General features: G+C 39.1%; 1 protein-coding gene across 1 annotated transcript in view; it reads right to left on the bottom strand.

The window, feature by feature from the left end:
- Positions 1-9,601: 9,601 nt before the first annotated feature.
- ENPP1 (ectonucleotide pyrophosphatase/phosphodiesterase 1) overlaps positions 9,602-25,892 on the bottom strand; it is a 73,511-nt gene continuing 57,220 nt past the window's right edge. Inside the window, exons 19-25 of the mRNA XM_058735292.1 lie at positions 25,037-25,088; positions 23,330-23,484; positions 21,662-21,791; positions 20,251-20,331; positions 19,261-19,393; positions 16,989-17,151; positions 9,602-13,685 (exon numbers count right to left, since the gene is read on the bottom strand). Of these exons, the coding sequence (XP_058591275.1) occupies positions 13,515-13,685; positions 16,989-17,151; positions 19,261-19,393; positions 20,251-20,331; positions 21,662-21,791; positions 23,330-23,484; positions 25,037-25,088 (885 nt within the window). The 3' untranslated portion in view covers positions 9,602-13,514. The remainder of the gene's footprint in view (positions 13,686-16,988; positions 17,152-19,260; positions 19,394-20,250; positions 20,332-21,661; positions 21,792-23,329; positions 23,485-25,036; positions 25,089-25,892) is intronic.

The following is a 25,892-nucleotide window of genomic DNA, read 5'->3' as shown; positions in this document are numbered from 1 at the left end:
CTGGGCAATAGTAGCCTTTTTGTAGGTAAGTTTTGGGGGAGTCAAAAGTTATATGAGGATTTTTTACAACACTGGAGTTGGTACCCCTAATCCCCACATTGTTCAAGGGTCAATTATAATTATTTCAAAATAAAAAGCTACTTTAAAAAATCCAACTAGAAAAAAATGCTTATTGACAATTAATATATCTGTGTACCTGTATATGACCAGATTACCTCTTATTAATGAATTCCAAGGGCAAGAATCCAATTAACTAATTATAGTTCTGCTGAATTGCTTTACTGCCTTATTTATGCCCCAATTATTACACTCTAGTACATGAGTGACTATCAACTCATAACTCTATACTGCATTTGATTTAATGATTCACATGTGTACATTAGTCCATTAAATGTCACACCCAGGTCCACACCAATATCACCTTTTGAAACCTCAGTGTTTAGTACAGTTCCTGACGCTGTTAAGATTATACATGGGTCAGTCAATGAGCTATATCCAAATAAACTGGATGTTAATTTTAATAAATGGAAGAATGAATGAGTGAATACTTGCAGATAATGGCTATGAGAGTTTACAGGAAATATTTTGGTGAATGAAAATGTCTACATATTTTTCAATTTATGTATTTATATTCAGGTTAGTTAACATACAGTATAGTCTTGGCTTCAGGAGTAGAACCCAGTGATTCATCTCTTACGTATGACACCCAGTGCTCATCCCAAGTGCCCTCCTTAATATCCATCACCCATTTAGCCCATCCCTCCACCCACCTCCCCTCCAGCAACCCTCAGTTTGTTCTCTGTATTTAAGAGTTTCTTATGACTTGCCTCTCTCTCTGTTTTAATCTTATTTTTCCTTCCCTTCCCCTATGTTCATCTGTTGTCCACATTTTATTTTTTTTTATTTATTTGTGTGTGTGTGTGTGTGTGTGTGTGTGTTTTGTTTTTGTTTTTGTTTTTTTTGTCCACATTTTAATGACAGCAGAATCTTCTGGGGCATGTTCTCACTCCAGCAGTCCCGGTTTTTCCTAAAACCGAACAATTCCAAGATGACCAGCAGGGGGAGAACTACTCCTCAGTTTAGAGTTGGCATCCAAACTACTCAACAGTTACCCCTGTTTTTCCGATGTGCACGTTACGCCTCGTTGCTTTTACAACAAACCAACCAACCTACATCAGTACCTGTTTTCGCGAACCAAAAGAAATGCGAAGAGGGTTTTTGTTTTTACAAAAATGTCGAAGAGCAAAAATAGCGTTCAGCACTTGCTTTGCCGTGCTTGCAGCCTTGACCCAGGCAGCATGCACCAGTCTCGAGAGGGACCCCGTCAAGCCCCTGGCCCCAGAACTACACTCAGCATTTCAGCACCAAGATGCCGTAGCTTTGAACTGTGTCTGGGAGCATCTGTGCTTTCTCTCAATTTAGTTTGTGCCTCTGTTAGCAAGATGTGTCCTAAGGTATCAGTCTGGGAATGCTCAAAAAAATTCCCCCAGAATTTAATGGTCATTGCTTCTTTACTTTATGCCATTTCTACTTAGAAAAAGGTTCACAGGACTGCTCTACTTTCGGAGAGTGGGGGAAACCTGTATTTGTGGCTATGGTATGTTTGATTTTACCCAATGCCTACATTTATAGAGCTAAAGATGTTTCTAAAGTGATGACTGTTTTTGTTATTTTTACTACCGTTATATTTATTATTGCTGTGATGCATATTCATAAACCTGCACACTCCCCATGTGTAATCAAGACTTAACCATCTAATCTGTCACCATGTCCTCTCCCTTCTCAATTTTTCTTTAAATTCTGGTAAAAATAAAAAACATATAGCATAACACTTGCCATCTTAGCCATTTTTAGGTGCACAGTTCTATAGTGGTAAATATATTCATTTTGCAATGTTCCATCTTGCCAAGTTGAAGCTCTCTACCTAGACTGCTCTCATATCCTTCCCCTCTCCATCCTCTGGTAACTACCATTCTTTCTTCTTCTACGCGTTTGACTCCTTTAGATACCACATATTAGTGGAACTGTACAAGATTGGCTTTTTGTCTGGCTTATTTCACTCGGCCCCATGTCCTCAAGGTTCATCTGTATTGTTGCCTGTGATAGATTTTCCTTCCTTTTTAAGGCTGAATAATATTTACCTGTATGCATATACCATATTTTGCTTATCCATCCAACAGTCAATGTACATTTAAGTTGCTTCCGCCTCTTGGCTATTGTGAATATTTCCACCACAAACATCGTATGCATCAACCTGGCCTTTTAAATATGAATCAGTACATACACACACACGAATGACTTGGATCTCAACTTTTTTTCAACGTTTTTATTTTATTTTTGGGACAGAGAGAGACAGAGCATGAACGGGGGAGGGGCAGAGAGAGAGGGAGACACAGAATCGGAAACAGGCTCCAGGCTCCGAGCCATCAGCCCAGAGCCTGACGCGGGGCTCGAACTCACGGACCGCGAGATCGTGACCTGAGCTGAAGTCGGACGCTTAACTGACTGCGCCACCCAGGCGCCCCGGATCTCAACTTTTAACTCAGCCTTGTTGCCTTCATAAACAACTGGAGATAGGTTTTTGAAGGATCCAAACATTATATAGCATATCGTAAAGGTAGTCCTCTTTTCCTCTGCCTTCAACAGTATGTCACTCTACCATTTTCCAGCCTCTGCCCACTGCCTGATGCCAAAGCCGATGCCACATCTTTCAAGTAGCACTTAGTATTACTCAGGTTGCAATTATGTATTGTTGCCTAAAAACATTCCAAGACATAGTAGCTTAAAAGAATGATTCAATATTTCTCATGGTTCCGGCTGTGCTCAGCCGAGTGGTTCTTCTGGTGGTCTCCTTAGGGCCACTCACACCTTTCACTGCAGCCTTCAGGCAGCTCCATTAGTCCTGGAGGGCACAAATGGCCTTACCCTCTCTTACAGGGCCTTGGTGCCGGCTGTAGGCTGAGCCTCTCTTCTACACAGTCTCTCATCACTCAGCGGGTTAGCCCTGGCTTCCTTACCTGGTGGTAGGAGAATTTTCAGAGCCCAAAGCATAGGGTGTAAGGACCCTTAAGGACAACCTCATAAGTGAAAAAAAGTCACTTTGGCCACATTCTAATGGTCAGAGCAAGTCACAAGGCTTTTGTGCATTGGAGGAACAAAGTCACACTGCAGAGAAGCATGCAGGACAAAAAGAGCAATCTACTATAGTGGTGAACCGGCAAATGTAATGGAAACTACAAGTAAAATAGGGAAAGAGAAAAAAGGGTTGACAGAGTTGTGAAATCTCCTGGGCATGAACTAAATTGAGGAAATGAACCAAAGTCCATGAGTGTCCAATACTGGAATTTACACTCCAGATGATGTGAACATTTGTACAAGGAACAATCTCGGAAGAGGGAAGGAGCCCAAATATCATAGAAAGTCTAAGACAATCTCAAACTGTCTTTTCTCCCACCACTACTCTACCCTTGGGCTTTAAAAACAGTGGACAGGAAGCAAAATATTCTTCCCTGAAACTGTAATTTAAAGGAAAAAACAAACGACTCTCAGATACAATTGGAAGATGGTTACCTACTCCATCTCAGAGTAAAATGGAATGTCAAACAGGAGTAAGATGAAAAGAAATGGCATTAAACTCAGGAAATATACTATGGGCTAGAAAAGGAGGAAGGTGCATGGGGAAGAGGAAGAGAGGAAGGAAGGAGGCAGAGTGAGAGGGAAGGAAGGAAAAGTCATTCCATCAATTTCACCTAGAAGACAACATAGGTCAAACAAGAAAAAGAAAATAGACGCACGAATCCAATAAATAAAAACAATCTCGAAGAAGATAGGATAAAACCATAAAAGGAGATTTCAAAAGAGGGGATGGCAGGCCCAAAGAAATAATAATACAAAAATGATAACTTACAAATAGCAAAGAAGAGAACAAGCATGCTGAAAACTCGAATCAGGGGCATAGAGGGATGTTTGAGACAGTAGCAGTGATTGAAAATATATTCAAGAAAGATTAATGCAATAATCAAGAAGCTAATAAAGGAGCTGGGATGTTAACAGTGAGAGGCTGCGTGGGATGATGGTTATTTCCCTCCTTATAGTTTGCAGCACATTTTGTCATTTCCAAAATAAAAATGAAATCTGTCAATTAGGAAATCATTGTTCTTTTTTAAAAAAAGAGAGGTTATGGGAAGGGGGGCGAGGGGAGCAGTCATTAACCAACTCACCAGAGTTTCAAAAAACGGGAGAAGTTAACAAGGAAATAAAGTGAGGAGATGTAAACCGGGCACCTATTTGTCCAGTCTCACGGTGAGAGCTCGAGGGACAGACAAAACAGGGTGGACGCCATTGGAAAACGGAAGGACAAGTACCTACACAAAGCAGAGAGACGGCAGCAGCAGAGAGATGGGAATCACAGAAGTGTGCATGAGAAAGAAAGGTCAATAACGAAGAAAACAGAGCCTGGGAGGAAATGAGAACTCAGGTCTGAAAAAACAAAAGAATCACACTTTCTCCGTAAGGGACTGGAAGGAAGGTGGGCAGGTGTGAACACCAGAAGCTTGGAAGGGAAAGGAAGATGACCAAAGACAAAGGTTTTGTAGAGTATGGTGGAATTCAAGTCCCAGTGGGCCTTTTGAACTGTGTTAACATCACCATGGTGACGAGCAATGAAATGAGGGAGTATCACTCACCCCTTAATCAACACCTAAGCGATATCCTTAGGTACTGGGACCTTTTCTGCTGTTTGGATGTGCATCACCACATAAATAGATAAGGGTGAAGACACTTCAAATACTTTATGATTGAAGAGCATTTTTTTGTCTAAACAAATTTTACTAGTGTCTTTTTTTTCCAGATTATAAAAGTAATGACTTACAGGGGAACAAGAAAGGGAGGACCACCCCAAACCCCGGCACTGCCGATTAACTTTGCAACACTGGGGGTCTGCGCCTTTTAAAACGTTTCCCACGTGGTAAACACAAAAATGTCATTTGCATTTAATTTATGAGCTAAAACATGCTGGTTAATTTGTTTTCTTACAGTTCTTTCCTATGAATGTTTTATTCCAGACTTTTGCCAGTTTTTCAGTGGAGAGTTAACATTTTTTATTTTGTTTTTTTTTAATGTTTTTGTTTATTTTGCGAGAAAGAGCAGGGGAGGGGCAGAGAGAGAAAGGGGAGAGAGAGAGAGAGAGAGAGAGAGAGAGAGAGAGAGAGAGAGAGAGAATCCCAAGCAGGGTCCACACTGTCAGCACAGAGCCCAATGCAGGGCTCTATCCCACAAACCATGATAGCATTACCTAAGCTGAAATCAAGAGTTGGACGCTTAGCCAACTGAGCCACCCAAGCACCCCTTTATTTTGTTTATAAGCGCTTTTTTTAAATGATGGTATTTCAAGCTATTAATACGCCATTAATGAATTTAATTCAAGAACTGGCTTGGGATTCACCTGCTGATGGAGCAGAATTTGATGAATTTGAACATTTTCAATGTGCTTTTCAAGGAGGCAATGTGACATGCTGTTTAAATACATGAGTTTTAGCAAGACCTGGGCTCGGATCCCTGCCAGGGATAACCTACTAGCCAGGGTAAAGGTCAGTAGTTTCACATTAGAGAATTGTTGAGAAAATAATTGAGAAAATATATGTGAATCATTTAGCACAATGTCTGGAACTAAATACGTACCCAGTGAAGAGTATCTATTTATTTTTATTTTTTTTAAATTTTTTTAACGTTTATTTATTTTTGAGACAGAGAGAGACAGAGCATGAACGGGGGAGGGGCAGAGAGAGAGGGAGACACAGAATCGGAAACAGGCTCCAGGCTCCGAGCCATCAGCCCAGAGCCTGACGCGGGGCTCAAACTCACAGACCGCGAGATCGTGACCTGAGCTGAAGTCGGACGCTTAACCGACTGAGCCACCCAGGTGCCCCTAATTTTTTAATGTTTATTTATTTTTGAGAGAGACAGAGTGCGAGTGGGGGAGGGGCAAAAAGTGAGGAAGACACGGATTCCGAAACAGGCTCCAGGCTCTAAGCCATTAGCACAGAGCCCAACGCGGGTCTCGAACCCATGAACCGTGAGATCATGACCTAAGCTGAAGTTGGTCGCTCAACCCACAGCCGCCCAGGCGCCCCAAGGGTAGCTATCCTTATAATTGTCATCATATTTGATCTAGTTTCACAGATGTCTTTGTTATCATAATAATGTGACTGATTCATAGGGTATATAAATATTTAATTTGTTTACTGTCAACCTTCCATGAGGGAGAGAGATGATTTCACATCACTAATACTTAGTTCATTACTATCTCAGCCAGTGCTAAATTCTGTTGCCCGGAATTTCAAAGACAGTAAGAAGGGGTATGTCTCTCCTTTTTAGCAAAGTGAAGTTGCCTGAAATATTTGTTCTAGAAGCTCCAGCATGGTTGCTACCGCCTACTTATTTTCTTCCAGGCTGATATGCTTTTCCTCACAGCAGAAGTGTTACCTGAAGTTGATGGAAGTGAGAACGAACAGATGCTCCTGTGCTTCTCTACCTTTGTCAGTGAATGTTTATGACAGCAGTTTGTTGCTGGAGATACACCATATGCTTTGTAGAGAGGTTTTTCATCGGAGATGTCAAAACTCTGAAAAGTTCACCAGGCATGATACTTGACAGGATGTGGTGAATGAAAACTGTGAATGGCCCTTGAAAGGAATTTTTTATTGTATATTTATTGTATTTTTATTTTTTATATTTGTGTTATATTTATAATATTTTTAAAATTCTGCCTTGTGTACTAGGAAGATACCTATAGATGCCCTGCTTTTTAAAAATACCCCACTGAAAATACCATCTAGCACTTAAAAAAGGTGGGGAGGCAAAGAATAATTAATATCAATGTGATTGTCCTATAGCTACATTTCTGTAACCTGTGATTCCTGAGCTATCTTAAATGGATGTTTTAGTAGGATCATCTTATTGAGTTTCATTCATCTGGACTTTTTTTTTTTAATTGACCAACTACTATGTGCCAGGCACCGTACTAGAAACAGCAGCTATAAAGAGTTTTTCTGTTCTCCGTGACAGATGATTTTGGAGACAATACATGAGAAGAAATCTATCAATTTAAAAAAATATCTGCTTAATGTTAAATGGGAGTTACAACCACCAGGGAAAAATCCCACAGGATTGAGTTGTATTCCTTGTGGAACAGTGCACTCTTGACATAAATCTCATCGAAGTTACAGTTTTGGGGAAAAAAACTCAAAGGGTACAGCCTTAGCAAGTTTAACAGAAGATCACAGGCTAGGAAATGCTCAGCTAATACAGCTTCTTGGGACTTTTTAATTTTCTTATGAGGTTTGTGGAATGTGTTCTCTTTAGGATAAGATACTCCCAGGTTCCTGGAAGCCCCACATGGAAGCTAACAATCTTCACATACCACTAACCACCCCACCCTGAAACGATTCCCTTTTATGGTCGCAGACCACCCACCATTAGCAAGCCATGCATTTGGATCTAGCATCAGGGGCTGAGTACAACTTCTTAGGACATTGCAAGGCCATCTAACAACATTGTATACAGATTATAGGGCAATAAAATGCATCATGCACACAGCTGGTTGCAATTACCAACAATGACTTGCCTGAGGGCTGGTGCTCTGTCACCTACAAGGTCTGGGAGGGTCTGACCATAGATCACATGACCATGCTTAGGGGTACAGAGAAGACTGGTGTCAAAAGGATACAGGCCTTGGGCGAGATCTTGAAATCAAGATGGACTGTTGCTAAGTAAGCACCAAGGGGGAGGTATCCCATCTGTCTTGTTCCCCGGATTTAGCCCTAATGCCTATTTCCTTGACACAGAGTAAACACAGCTTTGAAATCTGTTGTCGGTCTTGATCTAATTGCATCTAATCTAGTGGAATGTGTTAAAGTGTTCTACTGAGATAAACAGGGGTGGGATCTGAAAAACACGCAAGTGCACAAAGGCCTCACAGATTAACCACTCTTTCTGTTCGGACTTTCATAAAAGTGAGCGACTCTTCAAAACAGTGAAATTGTGTCAAGGTCTAGAATGGGTTATGATGGAAGATTCAAAATTATAGGTTTTATCTGAGATTTTTTTAAATGATAAAAATTCGAGCAATGAGATCTATTCATTGAACTGAGGAAATTTTGGTCTCATTTATTTAAAATCATTTCCAGTCTCTATTAACTTACGAACTTTCAGTCCTGAGATCTTTGTTTCACCGTCTTTGTATTATATTCAGCACAATGTTATCTAGGCATCGGCATAAAACATTTTGATAGTAAAAAGTACCTGGATGTCCTAGGGCAAAATTATCAAGAGATAGAAAAACCTCATTTCCTGGATATTTATTATATTTCTTTGTATCTCAATTCTGTGAAGGCTGAAGTGTATCCTAATTATGAGATCTGAATTTGATACATAATGAAATCCTACAAGAGTTTTTTTTTAAAGACTTATTACCTTTATTTTATTATTTTTTTTTTAATGTTTATTTTTGAGAGAGAGAGAGAGAGAATGCAAGCATGGGAGGGGCAGAGAGGGAGACACAGAATCCAATGCAGGGTCCAGGCTCTGAGTTCTGAGCACAGACCCCGACATGAAGCCTGAACCCATGAACCACAAGACCATGACCCGAGCCAAAGTCAGATGTTTAACTGACTGAGCCACCCAGGCACCCAGAAATCCTACAAGAGTTTTAAAAGTGAATGTGTTATTTTTATTAAAATCCTGCCCCGAGTTGAGGATTTATGGGCAAGCATGAAGTTAAATCTATAATGATAACATTGTGGGGGCACCTGGGTGGCTGAGTCTGTTAAATGTCTGACTCTTGATTTCAGCTTGGGTCATGATCTCACGGGTTCATGGATTTGAGCCCCACGTCAGGCTCAGCGCTGACAGCATGGAGCCTGCTTGGGATTCTCGCTCTCTCGCTCTCTCTCTCTCTCTCTCTCTTCTCTCTCTGCCCCTCACTCACACACTCTCTCTCAAAAATAAACATTAAAACAATGACACTGGGGTGGAATGAAAGGTGCATCTTTTCTGTTGCTTCCTTTTGACTTCTTATGAAAATAAATCCTTTTCCAGAGTTTCTTTCATTTCTAGCAGACTAAAACACATTTTATGTATCTCTAGTTTCTTCCATGGCTATAATTTATAGTAAAATCTTTATTTTTCCTTCAATTGTTATTTATGTAGAATGGAAAGGATAAGTACAAAAATTTCACGTCGAAAAAAATCTACGGAAGTTATAATTTGGATGCTTTCCCTCTGGTTTCAGACAATTCTACATACTGGAAAGAAATTTATACATGCCTGTCTTGTTTTTACCTGGAAGTATGATCGCAAATAATTAAAATACAAAACCAAGAATATAGGTCAAAAGCTGATGTTTACTCTGTGAATTTGAAATGAACTTTGGAACTTTTTTCTCTTCCAGTAATACAGCTGTGGTTAATTGTCTACAACCCCTGTACTCAGTATCATCCCTGGGAAAACACCACCACCCATTCCCTGCCCCCATCCTCCAAACACACACACACACACACACACACACGCACACACGCACACACACAGACATAAGCAGCCAAGCTTCTGTATATACAACTTTTATTGGTAAATCCACATTTCTTAGTTTAGAGACTTATATTCTGTAGATTCTTCCCTCTCCCTGATAATATTGAGACTGCCAAAAAACAAGGAAAACATCCTTGGACTGTAGCCATGTTAAAATTTTACTTAATGCTTACGAAAGCACCCACACACCAAATTCCTGTGATAGGTTTCAGCATGAAGTGTAATCACCACATTTAGTTTCAAAGTTCAAATGCCTGTTCCTATTATAGATAAGCACGTACCCACAGGTCAAGGCAGTACAGCTACTGTAGCTAACGACAGAAAAAAGTAAAGGTTCAGGGGGTAACAGCCTCTCCTGGGAAAGTAGGTGGTCTTAGCTCCAGTCTGGTCTAAAACCAGGACTAGACCAACTAGCCTAACATTGACCTGCCCTCCTGAGACCTGAACATTTGCCTTCTTCCCCCTAAGGTTTGCCCTCTTTTCTCTGAAACTTGGAAATATTTTTAAGTTCCACCTGGTTGTTTGCTCTGCCATGAATGAGCTGACTTAGCTATGAAATCTTATATGGAAGTTATTTACCTCATTAAGGAAGTACTGATCAGAGGCAGGGCAATAAAGTTAGGGATAAGTAAAGGTTTTGCTTTGCATATGAAAAGCCAAGAATAGCCTTTATTGTACACAGTAGGGTACAGACATTTTCAAATATAGTCATGTGAATTTACCATTCAAACTGGGGAAGTAGGCCAGTCACATGTTTTCAACTGATGAAATAGTAAGAGGAGAGATCTCTTTCAAGATAAGAATAAGAATACTGCATAAGAGCAACTGAAAAAAAAAAAAACTAATAGGAACAGATGTGGATGCCCTTTAAAGAGTCAGCATAGCATTCACTTACAGTCTGACTTTTAAGAACAGGAGATTATAATAACTGTAAGAAAAATAAAAGTTGCAAATCATAAGTTGGTCATAGCAACACCTGTAGAAAATATCAAAAGTAGTGGTAAATGGGAAAATGCCAAAAACACATCTATCCAAGGGATGTTAGAATGTCCTTTCCTTGCCTGTTCACCTGAAGAGCTCCAATTCATCTTCAAGTTCTAGCCCAATGCCACCACATCTAGGAAGTTACTGCTGAGACCTGTCAAGTCCCACCCAGTGTGTTCTTTGTCCTCCCTAGCACCCTGCCTGTGGCTCCATTAAAAAATCTACTGCCCCCCCCTTAGGAATCACATACACTTCTGCTGCCTTCTCTCCCTCCCCCAAACTGTAAGGATTATAACTTGTCATTCTTCATATTCCTGGTGACTGGCAAAGGCAAGAGACACCTACCCATTTAATTAAGATCTGCTAGAATGCTTTACATAGAGGCAATCATGTGTCTGCATGTATTTTGAAGAATATATAAAAATCAATGAGACACTTCTACAAAGAAGTATATATCCTTCTGCTAAGTGCAGATAAAAAGCTTAGATATACATAAAACAAAAATGGGAAGATTCTGAAAGGTGGAGACAAGGCAGGCAGGCTAGGGATCTTGGAACCCAAGGAACAAAACTGTGATAAGTTCTCCTGAGTTTGCTCTTTTGCTCAAATGTCCCAGACTTGGAACTGAAGAGTTCCCAACCTATAAATGCCAACAGAGCAGCCAAAAAGAAGTCCTAAGAAAGTCCTGCTCTCTAGCCAAAGGACTAGAAGACAAGCAGCCTAGCAAGAGAGAGAACAGTAATTGCACCACTCCAGCAAACCCCACAGAAAATGCCACGGCCCCACCCACACCAGCAAAGGCCATGCGGGGAGCCTAGACTTCCACTCTTGGCAGGCTATAATGAAGTGCTCTCACTCCCCTGACAGGGTGATTTCTGAGAAGGCTGAGCAGGGAACTGATCATTTCACCCCCACCTGGTCATAATAAAGTCTTCCCAGCTTTCCTGCCAATAGTGTCAGTGGACACGACGTGGGAGCAGTGACAAGACACCCTACACATCCCAGACAGGGAGGCATCAATGGTGACCCAGTGGGGAGCTGCACTCCCACCCTGCCCAGCAGTGACAAGGGTCCCATCTCGCCCCTAGTGTCAATGGCAGCTGAATGGAAAACCTGGACTCATAGCCACACCTGGAAATAACTAGACAGTGTCCTTCATTCCCGCACTAGGCCCCCATGCCCTCGCTAGGCTGATGCCAGAGAAAGTCAGCTAAAACAGAAGGTTTAACTAAGATCCCTAGCCACCTGATACCTAAAATATTCAGGTTTTCATCAAGAATCATCCATCATGCCAAGAACCAGGAAAATCTTTTTCAATGAAAAAAAGACAAAAGATGCCAACCTCTGAGATGATATAGATGTTGGCATTATTTGAAAGAATTTTACAGCAGCCATCACAGAAATGCTTCAGTGAATATTATGAATATGCATGGAATAAGTGAGAAAATACAAAGTCTCAGCCAAAATAAAAATAAAAATTCTCAGCAAAGAAATAAAAGATATGAAGAAGAACCAAACGGAAATTTTAGAAACAAAAAAAAAAAAAAAAACAAAAAAACTGAAATACAAAAATCAATGGACGGGCTCAACAACAAAATGAATTAGAGAGAGAAAATAATCAGTGAACTTAGAACAATAGAAATGCCCCAAATGGAACAACAGAGAGAAGACAGACTGGAAGAAAAAAAACAAAACAAAACAAAACAATACAATGTACAAACCCTCCAGGCCAATGGGACTAATACAAAAACCAATGACATCTTCCAAATTATTAAATAATTTTTAGATATAAATTGTATTATCTAAAGGATTTTGTGGTCCACAGTCTGTTGAAGAATGATCAGCATATGAACGACAAATAAAAATTGTGGTGTACTAATATAACACCTAAATCAAACCCACGTAGCCAAAAATGAAAGTAGCTTTTGGAGGTCCACAGGACGGGACTAACAGGTATAGTCTATATAGTGGATCAAGTTCATGTATCATGACCACCAAGAAGATATAAAGCAATGGCTACACATTCTCTTCAACAAAATGAACAATTCAGCATGATTCTGCTACTGGTGGGGTCATTTCTATGCACAGAGGAAAATGTTCCTACCACCTTGATGAAAAACGTCACCTTGCATGTATTGACAAGTTCTCTGAAGTTTCATCAAGACATTTTTAACAGTCTAAAACAACTACTTTAGAGCTATTTTCAACCTATGTTAATTACCAGTGAGCAGGATGGGAATATCTTTCTTTTTTTTAATGCAAATGTAGGGTAATATTTTATAGCAGGTAGATAATTCACAGATGTTGCCTCAAAGTTTAACTTGCTAAAGACATTAAATCTGAAATTGCTAAATCACAATTAAAAACAAAAACCCACAGGACTGCATAGTTTGGCTTTGGAAAGGGTATACAGAAAAGACAGAAAGAGGGCCTCAGAGATATTTTTACTTCCACTGAATTTTTTGGTTAAAACTCAGATGAATAAAACTCCAAGTTAAAAAGAATCCAGAATCACTTTTAAATTCTTACGAAAATACTAATGCTGTAACACGGATTATTCCAATCCTATCCATTAGCGCCCTGTTTGCCAGTTCCACAGAAGTTTATTAACGAAAGGAAGATTCAAATGTCTGGTGTCCAGACAACGTTCACAGCTACTTCTGCCCTTAAGAGAATATAGAAGAGCAGTTTTAGGTATGGTCTGTCTTTATTTCCCAAATCGGAACGATTCTGACACATTCAAACATGTGCGAGACTCAAGAAGAACATTTTCCTACTGCCAGGCCGAGGCCACAGGGTTCCCTGAGACGGTCGTATCACAGAGGATTCTCAGCTCTAACTCTGGTCGACAGTTTCCAAACAACGCGACAGCGTGAACAGAGGGCTGTATAAAATAGAAGGTTCTTTAAAAAACATTTATGATGTGTTTTTTGGAATAAAAAATATCAGTCTTCTTCGTTAAAAGTTGGCAACTGTGTTTTCAACTTTAAAATGTCTGAGATTGGCTCTTTTCTCTCTTGATAGAAGCTGAGTCCAGTGATGTGTTCGACATCTGCGATCCGAGCTCTGTGTAACTTCAGTAACTCTTCAAGCCACGAGGAGTCCTGCTTCCCATGCTATGAAGGTGGGAAATGTAAAACAAACAGTCACTGGAGAACAGTCCGTTCACTTTCTGTACAAGCACTTTGTCTTCCCATTTCAATCAGCTATGGCACTTTGGCTCCCAGGTGGCAGAGGCCACAAGATTTGTTAGGTACAATCCCTGCTCTTGAGTAGCTCACTATCTAACATATACTATGCACGTTTGTTTAATTAGATGTCTCAAATCTGGGGAAAGGAAAGTACACCTGGAATAGATGCTCATATATTGCATTGGTGCAAGAGACTGGATCAGTGTGAGGTTAAAAAAAATGCTGGAAAACAGAAGCAATGTGGCATGGCCGAAAGAATGTGGGAATTAGTAGAAAGAAAGTTGGGTTCAAGTCCTGGTTCCATCATTTTCATACCACGTAAACTGAGGCAAGTTGGTTAACATCTGAATCCTGATTCTCTTACCTGCACCCTCCTTATAAGGTTGTTTTTGAGGATCAAATGTAATGATGTGTACAAACTATAAAAACACCAGCTCTTATCAGAATCCGTTATCTACACAGTTGCAATGAAGAGAGAGTTGGGGGAAGTGGTGAAACACAATTTCATCTGGTTTGGTAGCGAAGTCTCAGCTAACATGAGATCAGACAAGAAGTAAAGGCATGTGCTCTGGCACATGGAAGCAGAAGTGGTAGCTGAGGCAGCAACAGAGATAGAAATCATACATTCGTGCATAAGTACCATTTTTCTGCATCTGGCTCCTGGAGAGGGTCAGGTGAAGAAAGTATCCGCTGATTGGTGGTCTATAATTGTACTTGATTTTTTTTAACGTTATTTCTTTTTTGAGAGAGGGACAGAGAGTGAGGGAGAGGCAGGGAGCAGGGAAGACGGAGGATCCCAAGCAAGCTCCGTGCTGTCAGCACAGAGCCTGATGTGGGGCTCGAACTCGTTAACCATGACATCATGACCTGAACGGAAATCAAGAGTCAGACACTTAGCTGACTGAGCCCCGATGATTGTACTTTAAAGACATCCTTCAATAAAGATCCCTGTACCCTTGGGACATTATTAGTTGGTAAGGACAAATATAGACTTTTCACATAAAAAGGGAATGGATCAATAGTTTCCATTTTCCCATTAGCCTCCAATCATCACTATACCCAGTACTAATTGCTGCCCCACTCAGTTTTTCTCTGCAGCAATCTTCACTCTGGCCCTCAAAGGAATAGCCCTGACTCAGTGCATTACTTGGCCAGTAGATATTTTTCATCTGTCCCAACATACACAGGAAAAGATGCAAAGTACATGTAAGACATCTGTTTTCTCAGGCCAATATCCTGTTGATCCTTAGTCACTACTTCAGAGATGAAACAGAAGGAATCAGTAAGTATGGGTGATATACCTTCAAATAATCCTCTCTCTGGTTCAAGTCCAATAGTTAGTGTCTTCAAGGCACACTGCTATTATAGAATTTGATAAAATGTTTGTACAAGAGCTTTTGGAATGATAGAGATAGGAAAGGAACTCGGTGCCTAACTCATGACACCTGACATTATTTTGGTCATGAAATGTAAGCGTAAGTCTGTTGCTGCCTTCTTTTGGGGGGAAAGGGCCCAGAATTCAGACATGATATCTAGAGAAGTAGAAACCATCTTCAGCCCACATACGCTACATGCTAATAATAGCAGCAAAGGAACACAGGAAAGGTCTGGGTCCCTAATGGTGCTGCTGACCCAAGACTGTCTACCTCTGGATGGCCCATTACATGAGGACTTGCTCAAGTCACTGTACATGGTCCTCTTATTTTCTGCAGAACACTAACTGATACCTTTAGTGATCATTTAATCTCTTGGGAAAAAAGAAATCAATGAACAAGGGAATACTCATACAGTGTTGAACATTGAACAGTTAGCAGACTTAGATGCCTGTTGGGCATAGGTAAAAAAGGTAAAATCCTGCTCTTCTGTACTTAATTCTGAAGAATAAGGAAAAATAACTTAATGAGAAATATCTTCTATGAGAACTGATCAATCTCAAAGTTTATCAGAGAAACAATTAAAGAGTGAAATATCTTCATTAATTCTTAATGAATGACACATAGACTCCTAGATCAAGGAGGGCAATACATCCCTATTTTCCACTCCTGGGCCCACAGCAGAAACCACAATCTGTTTTGTTCACTGCTGTGTTCTCTGTACTAAGAGTCCCTGGCAACACGTAGTTATTAAAGAAAAGAACGGCTGGATCCAAGAAGGGATACATGAATAAATAAAGGGAGGAATGAATAAGCAATCATAGCACTCTCTCCTGCTGAGCTCAGACTCATCCTTTTGACCACAGGACTCCAGATATCCACCACCCATTCAAATGAGGCTGGTAAGAAAGCCACATCTTGTTGCCAACTTAGATCTAAACTTAGAGGGTGTAAGTTCAATGGACAAAAAAAAAAAAAGTGAAAAAAAAATCTACTGGGAAATCTGGGAAGTACTCTGAAAAAAAAAAAAAATTTGGCTCACCATAAGGAAAAACTTTAAAATTCCTAAAATTTTAATGGAGTCTTGATGTTCAAAGACGAGTTTAGGTATTTTAAATTCTGAGCAAATAAGGTAACATAAAACAATTATTTCTAAATGCTGAATGACCATAGAATAAGAAAAGATAATTAAAGACAAACCTGAATTTTATAATAAAGTCGTATACAGAAAATTAATCTGAAATACTACAGAACTATAACTTTAAGACTAATTTATAACAATGTTAACACTCTGGGAATTATAAATCCAGTTTGGGAACAAGAATAAATTCATAGCTCAAATAAACCTAGAATTTAGTGGCTATGCCATATAAAGGCATTAGTATGTTTTTACATTTTGATCTATTTTATTGTGTTTAAAAAAAAATTTTTTTTTTGAGAGAGACACACAGCACATGCACACGTGAGCATGGGGTGGGGGCGGGGAGGGGGAGGGCAAAGACAGAGGGGGCAGAGGTTCCCGAGCAGGCTCTGAGCTAACAGAGAGCCCAACGTGGTGCTCGATCTCACAAACCATGAGATCATGACCTGAGCCAAAGTCAGACGCTCAACTGACTGAGCCACACAGGCACCCCTGGTTTGTGTTTTTAACAGACAAGGGTGGTCTTCTCCAGAGATAGGTCATCTCAGAGTATCAGCTTTAAAACTGTCCTGCAAAGTTCATGTGAAGTGCATCCTTTCAAAGTACATGCATATTCAAGTTCCGTTTTTGCCCAGAGTAATGTTAGATACAACACACCAATATACTTATATCCGTATTTTCAACGTGTCAGGTAAGCTAACAAAGGCTACTTACCACACAGCTCTCACTGTTGTCACTCCTGTGAGGCAAAATGAAAGCTAAGGTGTCTAAATCTCCACACTGTGAAGGAGTCTGGAATGTGTTTTTACAACTTGTTAGCACAATGAAGAAGTGAGTCGGGATCAGAATTTCTCGATTACGGATGCGTCTGCTGTTTCTGTAAGATAAGGCAATATTCACTTTAAGAAAGAAATAACTATCTTCTTTTTAATGAATACTTCAGGAAAGTATAATTTTAATGCAATGCATCTAAAAATACAATGCAAATAATTAAGTGTTAGTATGAAGTTAGTCATTGTGATACCTCAACATATCTGCCAGATTGAGACAATGAATTAGAAGACACTCAGATAAACATACACTAAATACTTTTTGTTTTCTATAAGAATTTATTGAACTTCGGATTTTTTTTTTTTGTTTCTACCTTAACACATTGGAATGGAGATGCTAAAGAAAAAAAATATGTATCATTCTCGAATACCTACAGCCCAAATTCTAAAGCATTATTGATAAGTATTTTCAACCCTATGCAACTGTGCAGATAGTAGACAGAGAGGAAACTAGTCTGGGATTTTTTTCTGTTCCATCCCCTCCAGAGAAGTCATATGTTTTTACATTTTGATGTAAACTGTGACTCTTCTTTGTTTTAAAAGCATTTCCTTTCCCATCCCAATAATTTCTTTTAAATTGTAGTATATTCTCAAAGAGGTCCCAAGTAACACCTTTACCTCATCGTAATTCTATTTCCTTGGGGCTCAAAGCTAGGTTTGTTTGTTTTTCAGCATCTTTCAAAATTTAAGGTAGTGGGAGCATTGTTTTCAATTTTAATCTTCTGTGGAGCCATAATATAGAAGATGGATTAAAACAGAGAGCTCTGGTAGAATGCAAAATGTATAAAGTTCTCTTCTTTACCCATTCTACTGCTGTGACCTCTGAGGCAGTTATGTTAGGACCCTTATTCCTCAAGGGATATAGTTTAAAACAAACAAACAAACAAACAAAAAAAAAAACCCCTGGCATTTTACAAACTAATGTGCTACAGATATATGTGTGTGAAGAGTAATTTCCGAGCCTGCCTGGAAGAACGGTGCTCAGGGAAGAGGTGAATCTCAGCAGATGTTTCAATTTCTTTATCCTGGAGCCTTAATAGCAAAATTGCTTCCAAAACTCATGTTATTTTTTTAAGAAATATCAAATGGAGGGATCCAGGTGTGCTATTTTGAAGGGACACATGCAACCCCATGTTTATAGCAGCACTATCAACAATAGCCAAAGTATGGAAAGAGCCCAAATGTCCATCGATGGATGAATGGATAAAGAAGATGTGGTATATACAGACATAGAATGGAGTATTAGTCGGCAATCAAAAAGAATGAAATCTCGCCACTTGCAACTAAGTGGATGGAACTGGAGGGTATTATGCTAAGTGACATTAGTCAGAGAAAGACAAAAATCATATGACTTCACTCATATGAGGACTTTAAGAGACAAAACAGATGAACATAAGGGAAGGGAAACAAAAATAACATCAAAACAGGGAGGGGGACAAAACAGAAGAGACTCTTAAATATGCAGAATAAACAGAGGGTTCCTGGAGGGATTGTGGGAGGGGGGATGGGCTAAATGGGTAAGGGGCGCTAAGGAATCTACTCCTGAAATCATTGTTGCACTATATGCTAACTAATTTGGATGTGAATTAAAAAAAATAAAAATAAAAATAAAATAAAATGTTTTCCTCTCCTTTATGAAAAACTACTGTTGGTTTTTTTTTTCAAGATGGTCACTCCATCTCCCTCTAACTAAAGTTGGGTAAAAGCTGTGACATTCACTCAAGGCCTAAGCTTGGACACTATAGATTTATAACCCTGTTGGTTCTTTCAGGATGCCTCTAGCCACAGCACGTGTTCATCTTCTAGCCAGCAGTATGTTAATTAAGACAGTATTTTAACAATTAGCCACACATAGAGATTTTAAACATGGATGTTACCTTCTTAACATACAGTGAGTTCAGTGCTTAATCTGAGCTCAAGAATTACTTATCTAAGCTGCGTGGGAGAGAAACACTCCTTCTTTCCTCCAAAAAACATTTTACTGAACACTGAGCAAAACATCAAAATTAATCAGGTATTTCAAGGGGCTCTCAGTGTAATCGGAAATGTCACGTGCATCAATATGAATACTATCAGACAGAAAAGGCTCTGGTGACTCAACTGGATGGTAATCCCACTTGACAGCTGTTTTTAAGAGGAAATGAAATATGTCTTACTGCTTCAGGGTCTCTGAGGAATCATAGCATCCATCATAATCAGAGTCAAACACAGGGCCACTGACAACATTGACACCATTTCTTTCTTCTGCATACCTGTGCAGTAGGGTGCCATGAAAGTAGTGCCATATAACTGAAACAAGAAGGAAGTCAGTGCAGTTTCAAAAGAATAAGGTGCCATGCTGTTGTGTTACAAAAACTCAACAACCTCATTTGAAATCAGCATCTGTAATAATCAGAGATAAAGTCGAATTTGGCTTCAGTGTTAATGTGAGGCCAAAAATCCATTGCTCAACTTTGGCCTTTGGCAGAACTAATAAACAAATGTTGAATTCAAGACTATTTTGGACATGACTGATCATGTGCATCACCATGAATTTGTGATCACAGACCACCACAAAGCATAAAAAACCATGAACATCAGTAAACAAGGCAGGTTATTCAGATTTATTGTTAATATCTGAACATTCCTTTTGAAATAGTCACAAGTACTCTCCATGTAAATTAGAGTAAAAATCTCCTGTATGCTCTATACTGTGAAATCCTGTATGTCACGTGAGGTATAAATTTATATTTACCCTTGTAAGAGCCTAATGCTGCGATAATTAATAACGATGTAAAATCCATACATTTTAAGATCAAAAGCAATTATCAAGAACTTCCAAAAGTTAAATAAGGAAACATACCGAAAGTTTATGTAGATATTGTAGATTATATTAACTGGATAACTTTCCAAGAAGACTACATACTTTTTCCACCAAAAAATGTCATTTATAGAGATTTAAATACAGAGTAGAATAAATGGTATTGGAATATATCATGAGTCTAATAGTTGTAGAATTTTTGTGTATTGGTGTTGTCCAAGTTAAACCGATAAGAATGTATCAGATAGTCATTTAATTTAGAGGGTCAGCCTTATTAATATAAATTATACCTATAATACACAGAAATTCATTGAGATTATGAAATATAGGGTTAAAATTTTTTTACCTTGAAAACTCTGGTACATTGGCACTATGTTAGTATTAAGCAATGCTTCAGAATATAGTTGACTTGAACCTTTATTTAGTTCTACAAAAAAAAATAAAAATAAAAAAGACAACTATTTCATTCTTCATGAGTAGCATTAGACATTATACTTTTTCATGGGAGTATCATTTTTAAAAATTAGCTATCACCTTAAACCCATAAAACTTTCCCAGGTACTGGGTCAAGGGAAAGGGCAATGTGCTTGGTCAAGTCCCTTTAAAAAAAGGAAAATATTGGGGCGCCTGGGTGGCTCAGTCGGTTGGGCGGCTGACTTCGGCTCAGGTCACGATCTCGTGGTCCATGAGTTCGAGCCCCGTGTCGGGCTCTGGGCTGATGGCTCAGAGCCTGGAGCCTGCTTCTGATTCTGTGTCTCCCTCTGTCTCTGCCCCTCCCCCGTTCATGCCCTGTCTCTCTCTGTCTCAAAAATAAATAAACGTTAAAAAAAAAAAAAAAAAAAAAAAGGAAAATATCTAAGTATTTTCTTCCTCAAGATGAATTTAGCAAAGAAACAAAAGCTTAATAAGAGCCCCAAAATAAACGTGTTCAATTTTTACCTTATTTGCCTTATTTCAACTACGATGTATTGTGTGGACAATCTTCTTTCCTTCAACTCTTTTACAGTGAAAGGAAAAAAGAGGATATCTGGCTTCAGAACAACACCTACTGCCCTAAAAAAACATCACAGGACGTCTGCCTCGAAATGCTGTACAAGGCTCCTTTGTATGGATTTTCAGCTTGGATCTGCTCTATTTTCATAAAGCAATAACCAAGTTCTGACTTCAGACACTTATTCTGGGGGCTGGACTGGATACTGAAAGTATTTAAGCACCTGGAGACTTCTGATTTTTGCCTTTTAAGGCCAGCCTCAAAATGTCTTCTCATTAACATACAAATTTGCCACATTAAAAAGAGAACACTTAACCTCAAAAAAAAAAAAGAAAAAAGAGAGAGAAAAATCTTCCCTAGTGGCTCTGTCCCCGTAAAGGGCAAGCACACTTGGGCTCTGCCTATTCCTAATTCTTTGACAAATTATTTTTCTTTTTAACAAACAAAATGATATCTCCCTCCTAAGACCCCTGCTGTATCCTTCTGACTCAAGTTTTCTCAAATTCTGTGTAAAAGAAAGGTAGAAAAAATGAAGAATGTCCTATCTACAGTGTCTGCACTAAATCAACTACCCTCCAAACAAAAGCTAAAGGTTTTGTAAAATTCAAGTTTTAGATGCTTTAGAAAATTTCCCCTAAGAGTTATACTTCTCATTCGTGATGATCAACAATAAAAAGATGGTGTCCATTGCCCCAAAAGAAAGAAAAGGAGAAGGAAGAGAGAAAGAAGACCAGGGAAAGGGCAGGTCAGGGAGGAAGAAACTTACGTGGTGGGTAGAGGAACCCGTAACTCAGTTCAGCATTATTTTTATAAAACGAACACTTATGGACAGGATTGAGGGAAATTCGAAGATCCTGGTGGAGACAGTTGGAAAAGTCTTCTGTAGAGAAACTGTCCTGAAAAACAAAATGTAAAGAGCCATGAGGTATCAGACATATAAAAGAAAAGAAGACTGCTTTATGAAGAGTTGAGGGTGAACCACACCCTACAAGGTCTGTGAACATCACCCTACTTGTCCCTTTAGGTCCTACTCCATTTTCCCATTTTTCTAACAGTGTATTCATCTTTTTTCTAACTGAAAGGCAACAACTCTTTATACTATTAAGGATATTAGTCATTTGTCACATGTACAAATATTGGCCTATTATGCTGGGTTCATTTTGTTTACAAGTTTCAAACTTTCAGGGAGCGAAATGCCGATTTTGGGGGGACCTGAGCCTATCTTCCAAAGACAACTGCATAGACTTGAAAGCTGGTGCTTGGGGAGCCACTGAATTAACAATGCAGCATGAAAACCTCGGGAGCACTGATGATTGAATTTATGCTGCTTTGATTGTATTACAAAACAGAACATTCAAACCAAAGCAAAGAACACCGTAATTAAGGCATTAATAAATCTGATGGGGACCTACACAATACTGGCTAGACTCCTACATATTACAAAGTCAAGTACAAAACATGTTTGTAGTGTTTGAAGATAGTCGTCAAAATTAGAACAAATTTATGGCTGAAACTTTATGTAAATATGAGAATATGTGGGGGTGCGTAATATATACATATTTTTTTAACATAGACATTACATATATACATGCACACATCCCTACCTTTTTTATTTAGCTTTCTCAGTGAGTATTAACAATAGTTTTATTTTTTAAATCCAACTGCTAGACTCAACTAGCTCTCTCAAATCCCCTTTCCATCCCTTAAGGGCTTCCTGTAGCTTGCCAGGCATTCAGTCTTTGAAAATTTGGTCAGACTAGTTTAAAACTTTAATTTGATCAAAATCTAAATCTCATTCCCTCTCCACTTCTCTCTTTCAAGGCCTATCTTCTGCTTCTCTTTCTACTACAGCAGCCAGGGGACAGGGATGAGGGGGAATGGTGGTCTTATTCTGGGATATTCCATACCACGCCTACCCACAACTCCTTTCAAGGGCTTCCTGTGGTCTGGGAGGTGGACGGGATCCCTAGCCTCTCTGTAGTTTGATTTGAGGATCTTCCCATAGGTGTTACACACTGAAAAACTACTGAGTTTTAATGGCCTTCCCCATCAGTGAGGACCCCCTAAGGTGAGTACAACCAAGGAAAGTCCTTATACTCATACATCTATGCATTTAGAGACGAATACTTGTGACTGACTGCAAAACTGATTACATAAGTTAGAATCATAAAATATGAAAACAAACACAAGGCAAGGGAGATACTTTCATGCACATTCCTCACTTCCCAGAAGAAGAAATTTGCTCGGAGTCTCAAAGTCACAGAGCTAGAATCAGAACTTAATTCCTGCAACTCCCAATTCAGTGATCTCCTAATATAGGAACTGATTATGAAGCCAAGATTAGTTTGGCCCAAATTAACCATGCTTTTAATGTTCTGCTTAATGATAATTAATGAAATAATCACACGTAGCTAGAGGGGCAACCAATACTTGCATTTCTGTCGACAGTGTAGGATGTCCAAAGGGGCATCAGGATGTCATGGCTGTAAGCACTCACAAACCGGTGCTGGTAAAGAAGGCAAACTGTGCTGTCCCTCTGGAGAACTCTGGGTCTTCCATAGGGTACAGTGCCACGCTTAATAACCTTCTCTTGGGTCATAGGAGAAAAATGAAACCACCGTTCAAACAAACTTACTGTGAACTATATGATAATATATAATGATAACATTCATCTAATTCTTTCCTTAAGACCCTATTGAAAAATTATTTTTTACTACAAAAAAAAAACCACACAAACTAATTACAAAGAGCAGAACCATAAATGATTTAGAAAATAAAAGGGATTCACCACAGTTTTTGCCTATGAAGATTCTGAGAGATCAGTGTAATATCAAGATCTCACAAGGGGACACTGTGAAATTGCTAGAAATTTCAGCAAATAGGTCTTAAATAATATTACTAAAATTCTTTAACATTATTTTAATGACTTATTCTTTAGAGCAAATCTCCAGAAAGAAAAATTTGAGGATGATGTATGTGCTTAGAAAACAAAAATTCAGAACTGAAATTATGAGATAAAGCTGAATGAAACAGTGATAGTATATATACCGTTTACTGCGCTTTTTCCAAGCGTCAAGTGCTTTGTAGAGTCCTTTGTAGACATCGTCTAATTGAATTCTTAAATAGTCCTATGAATTAAGGTTATATGTCCATTGTACAGATGAGAATACAGCAGTTTACAGGGAGTAAATACTTTTCCAATGGACATACAGTTCCTAAGCTCATATTCAAACACAGATCTACTCAATTCCAAAAGTGTCATCTTTCACTATGCTTTGTCACCATGGGCCATCAAAGATTTCTCTAAACATGTACAGAGATTTTATATAGGCAAATTCAATTTGGGAATAATGTAGAATTCACCTTTTTATTCCAGAAGGAAAAAACTGAGCCAAGTAACTTACGGATCAGAGACTACATCAAAGTGTATCAGAGATCATATCAAAGTGACACTGAGCATCCAAGTCCCAGCTGACAAATGTTCTCAGTTGTCTGTGTATTAAATATGCTTAATTTTCACTCAAAAGTTATGAAGAGGGGCACCAGAATGGCTTAGTCAGTTAGGCGTCTGACTCTTGATTTTGGCTCAGGTCACGATCTTAGAGTCATGGGATCTAACCCTGCATGGAGCCCCAAAGTCTATGCCCAGCATGGAGCCTAATTAAGATTCTCATTCTCTTTCTCTGCCTCTCCCAGCTTACACTCTCTCTCAAAAAAAAAAAAAAAAATTATGAAGAAATAACTTTAGATAAATCAATCAACTTATACTCTCCTGTAATTAACTAAGAACCAGGTGAGATAGAAATTTAACAGTATTTTCAATGGAAATCTGAGGGTCTCTTATAAACTTGTAAAAATCTCCAAAATCTCAAACCACCTCAACTCTGTTCATAAAGAGTTTTTCAGCTTCCACTAAATGCATGATGCGCTGTAACTATCCCTTCCTTCCTTCCAGCCTGACTAGCAGTCTAGACTGTTGAGCAAGGACATTGCCATGTTTCATCAGGTCGTCCTCCCCTACTACCTTTATGTTACTGGCTATTCTCAGCTAATGTCCCCAGACCAGTTCTCTGTGGTTGACACTGTTGAGAAAAAACCTGTTTCCACATTCCGAGCTCAAGAGTAAGGATGCCTTCCTTACCTTCTGCCACAGTCAAATTCAACTGTATCTCAAAATCCACAACTGGCAAAACCTAAAAGTTAATAATACTATTTTAAGCGATGAGAGACATGTTTTTTTTTTGTTTGTTTTGATATGTGTTTTAATTTTGTAACAATTTCTACAGCCTCATTGTTCCATCATGGGACAATGATAAAACCATCTTGTACAAGTGAAAGTTATTTTTTTTGAGGAAGAAGATAAAAATTCGGATGACAGCTGCAAGAAGACAAAATTGTTACATAAGCACAACGCTATCAATGAAAAATAAGAATTGCTGTTTTATCATTTTTATCCCTACTCTGACAGTCTTTCTATGAGCCTAAAACAAAACGGAAGGCATAAAATCAACTGTTCCCCAAATCTCTATCTTCATGGACACTATCAATTTTGTTCACTTGTTATCACAAATGTTTATCTTCTTAAAACTGTATGTTAAGATAGGAGTAAAAAGAAAACAGTGCCGGGGCGCCTGGGTGGCTCAGTCCATTAAGCGTCCGACTCTTGGTTTTGGCTCAGGTCATGATCTCATGGTTCATGAGACCGAGCCCTGCATCAGGCTCTGCATTGACAACTTGGAGCTTGCTTGGGATTCTTTCTCTCTCTCTGCCCCTCCCCCATTTGCACTGTTTCTGTCTCTCTCAAAATAAATAAACTTAAAAAGTAAAGTGCCATATATCCATTTCTTGCCAAAAAATGTTATTTTGCCTCTAAATTTAAGATGAACTGAGGGGTGCCTGGGTGGCTCAGTCAGTTAAACATTGGACTCTTGATTTTGGTTCAAGTCATAATCTCACAGGTTCCTAGACTGAGCCCTGCATTGTCAGTGCAGAGCCTG

Source organism: Neofelis nebulosa, chromosome 6 (genome assembly GCF_028018385.1).
Source record: "Neofelis nebulosa isolate mNeoNeb1 chromosome 6, mNeoNeb1.pri, whole genome shotgun sequence".
Lineage (NCBI taxonomy): Eukaryota > Metazoa > Chordata > Mammalia > Carnivora > Felidae > Neofelis > Neofelis nebulosa.
The sequence above is the reverse complement of the archived record's forward strand: the minus strand, read 5'-3'. Positions and strand labels throughout refer to the sequence as shown.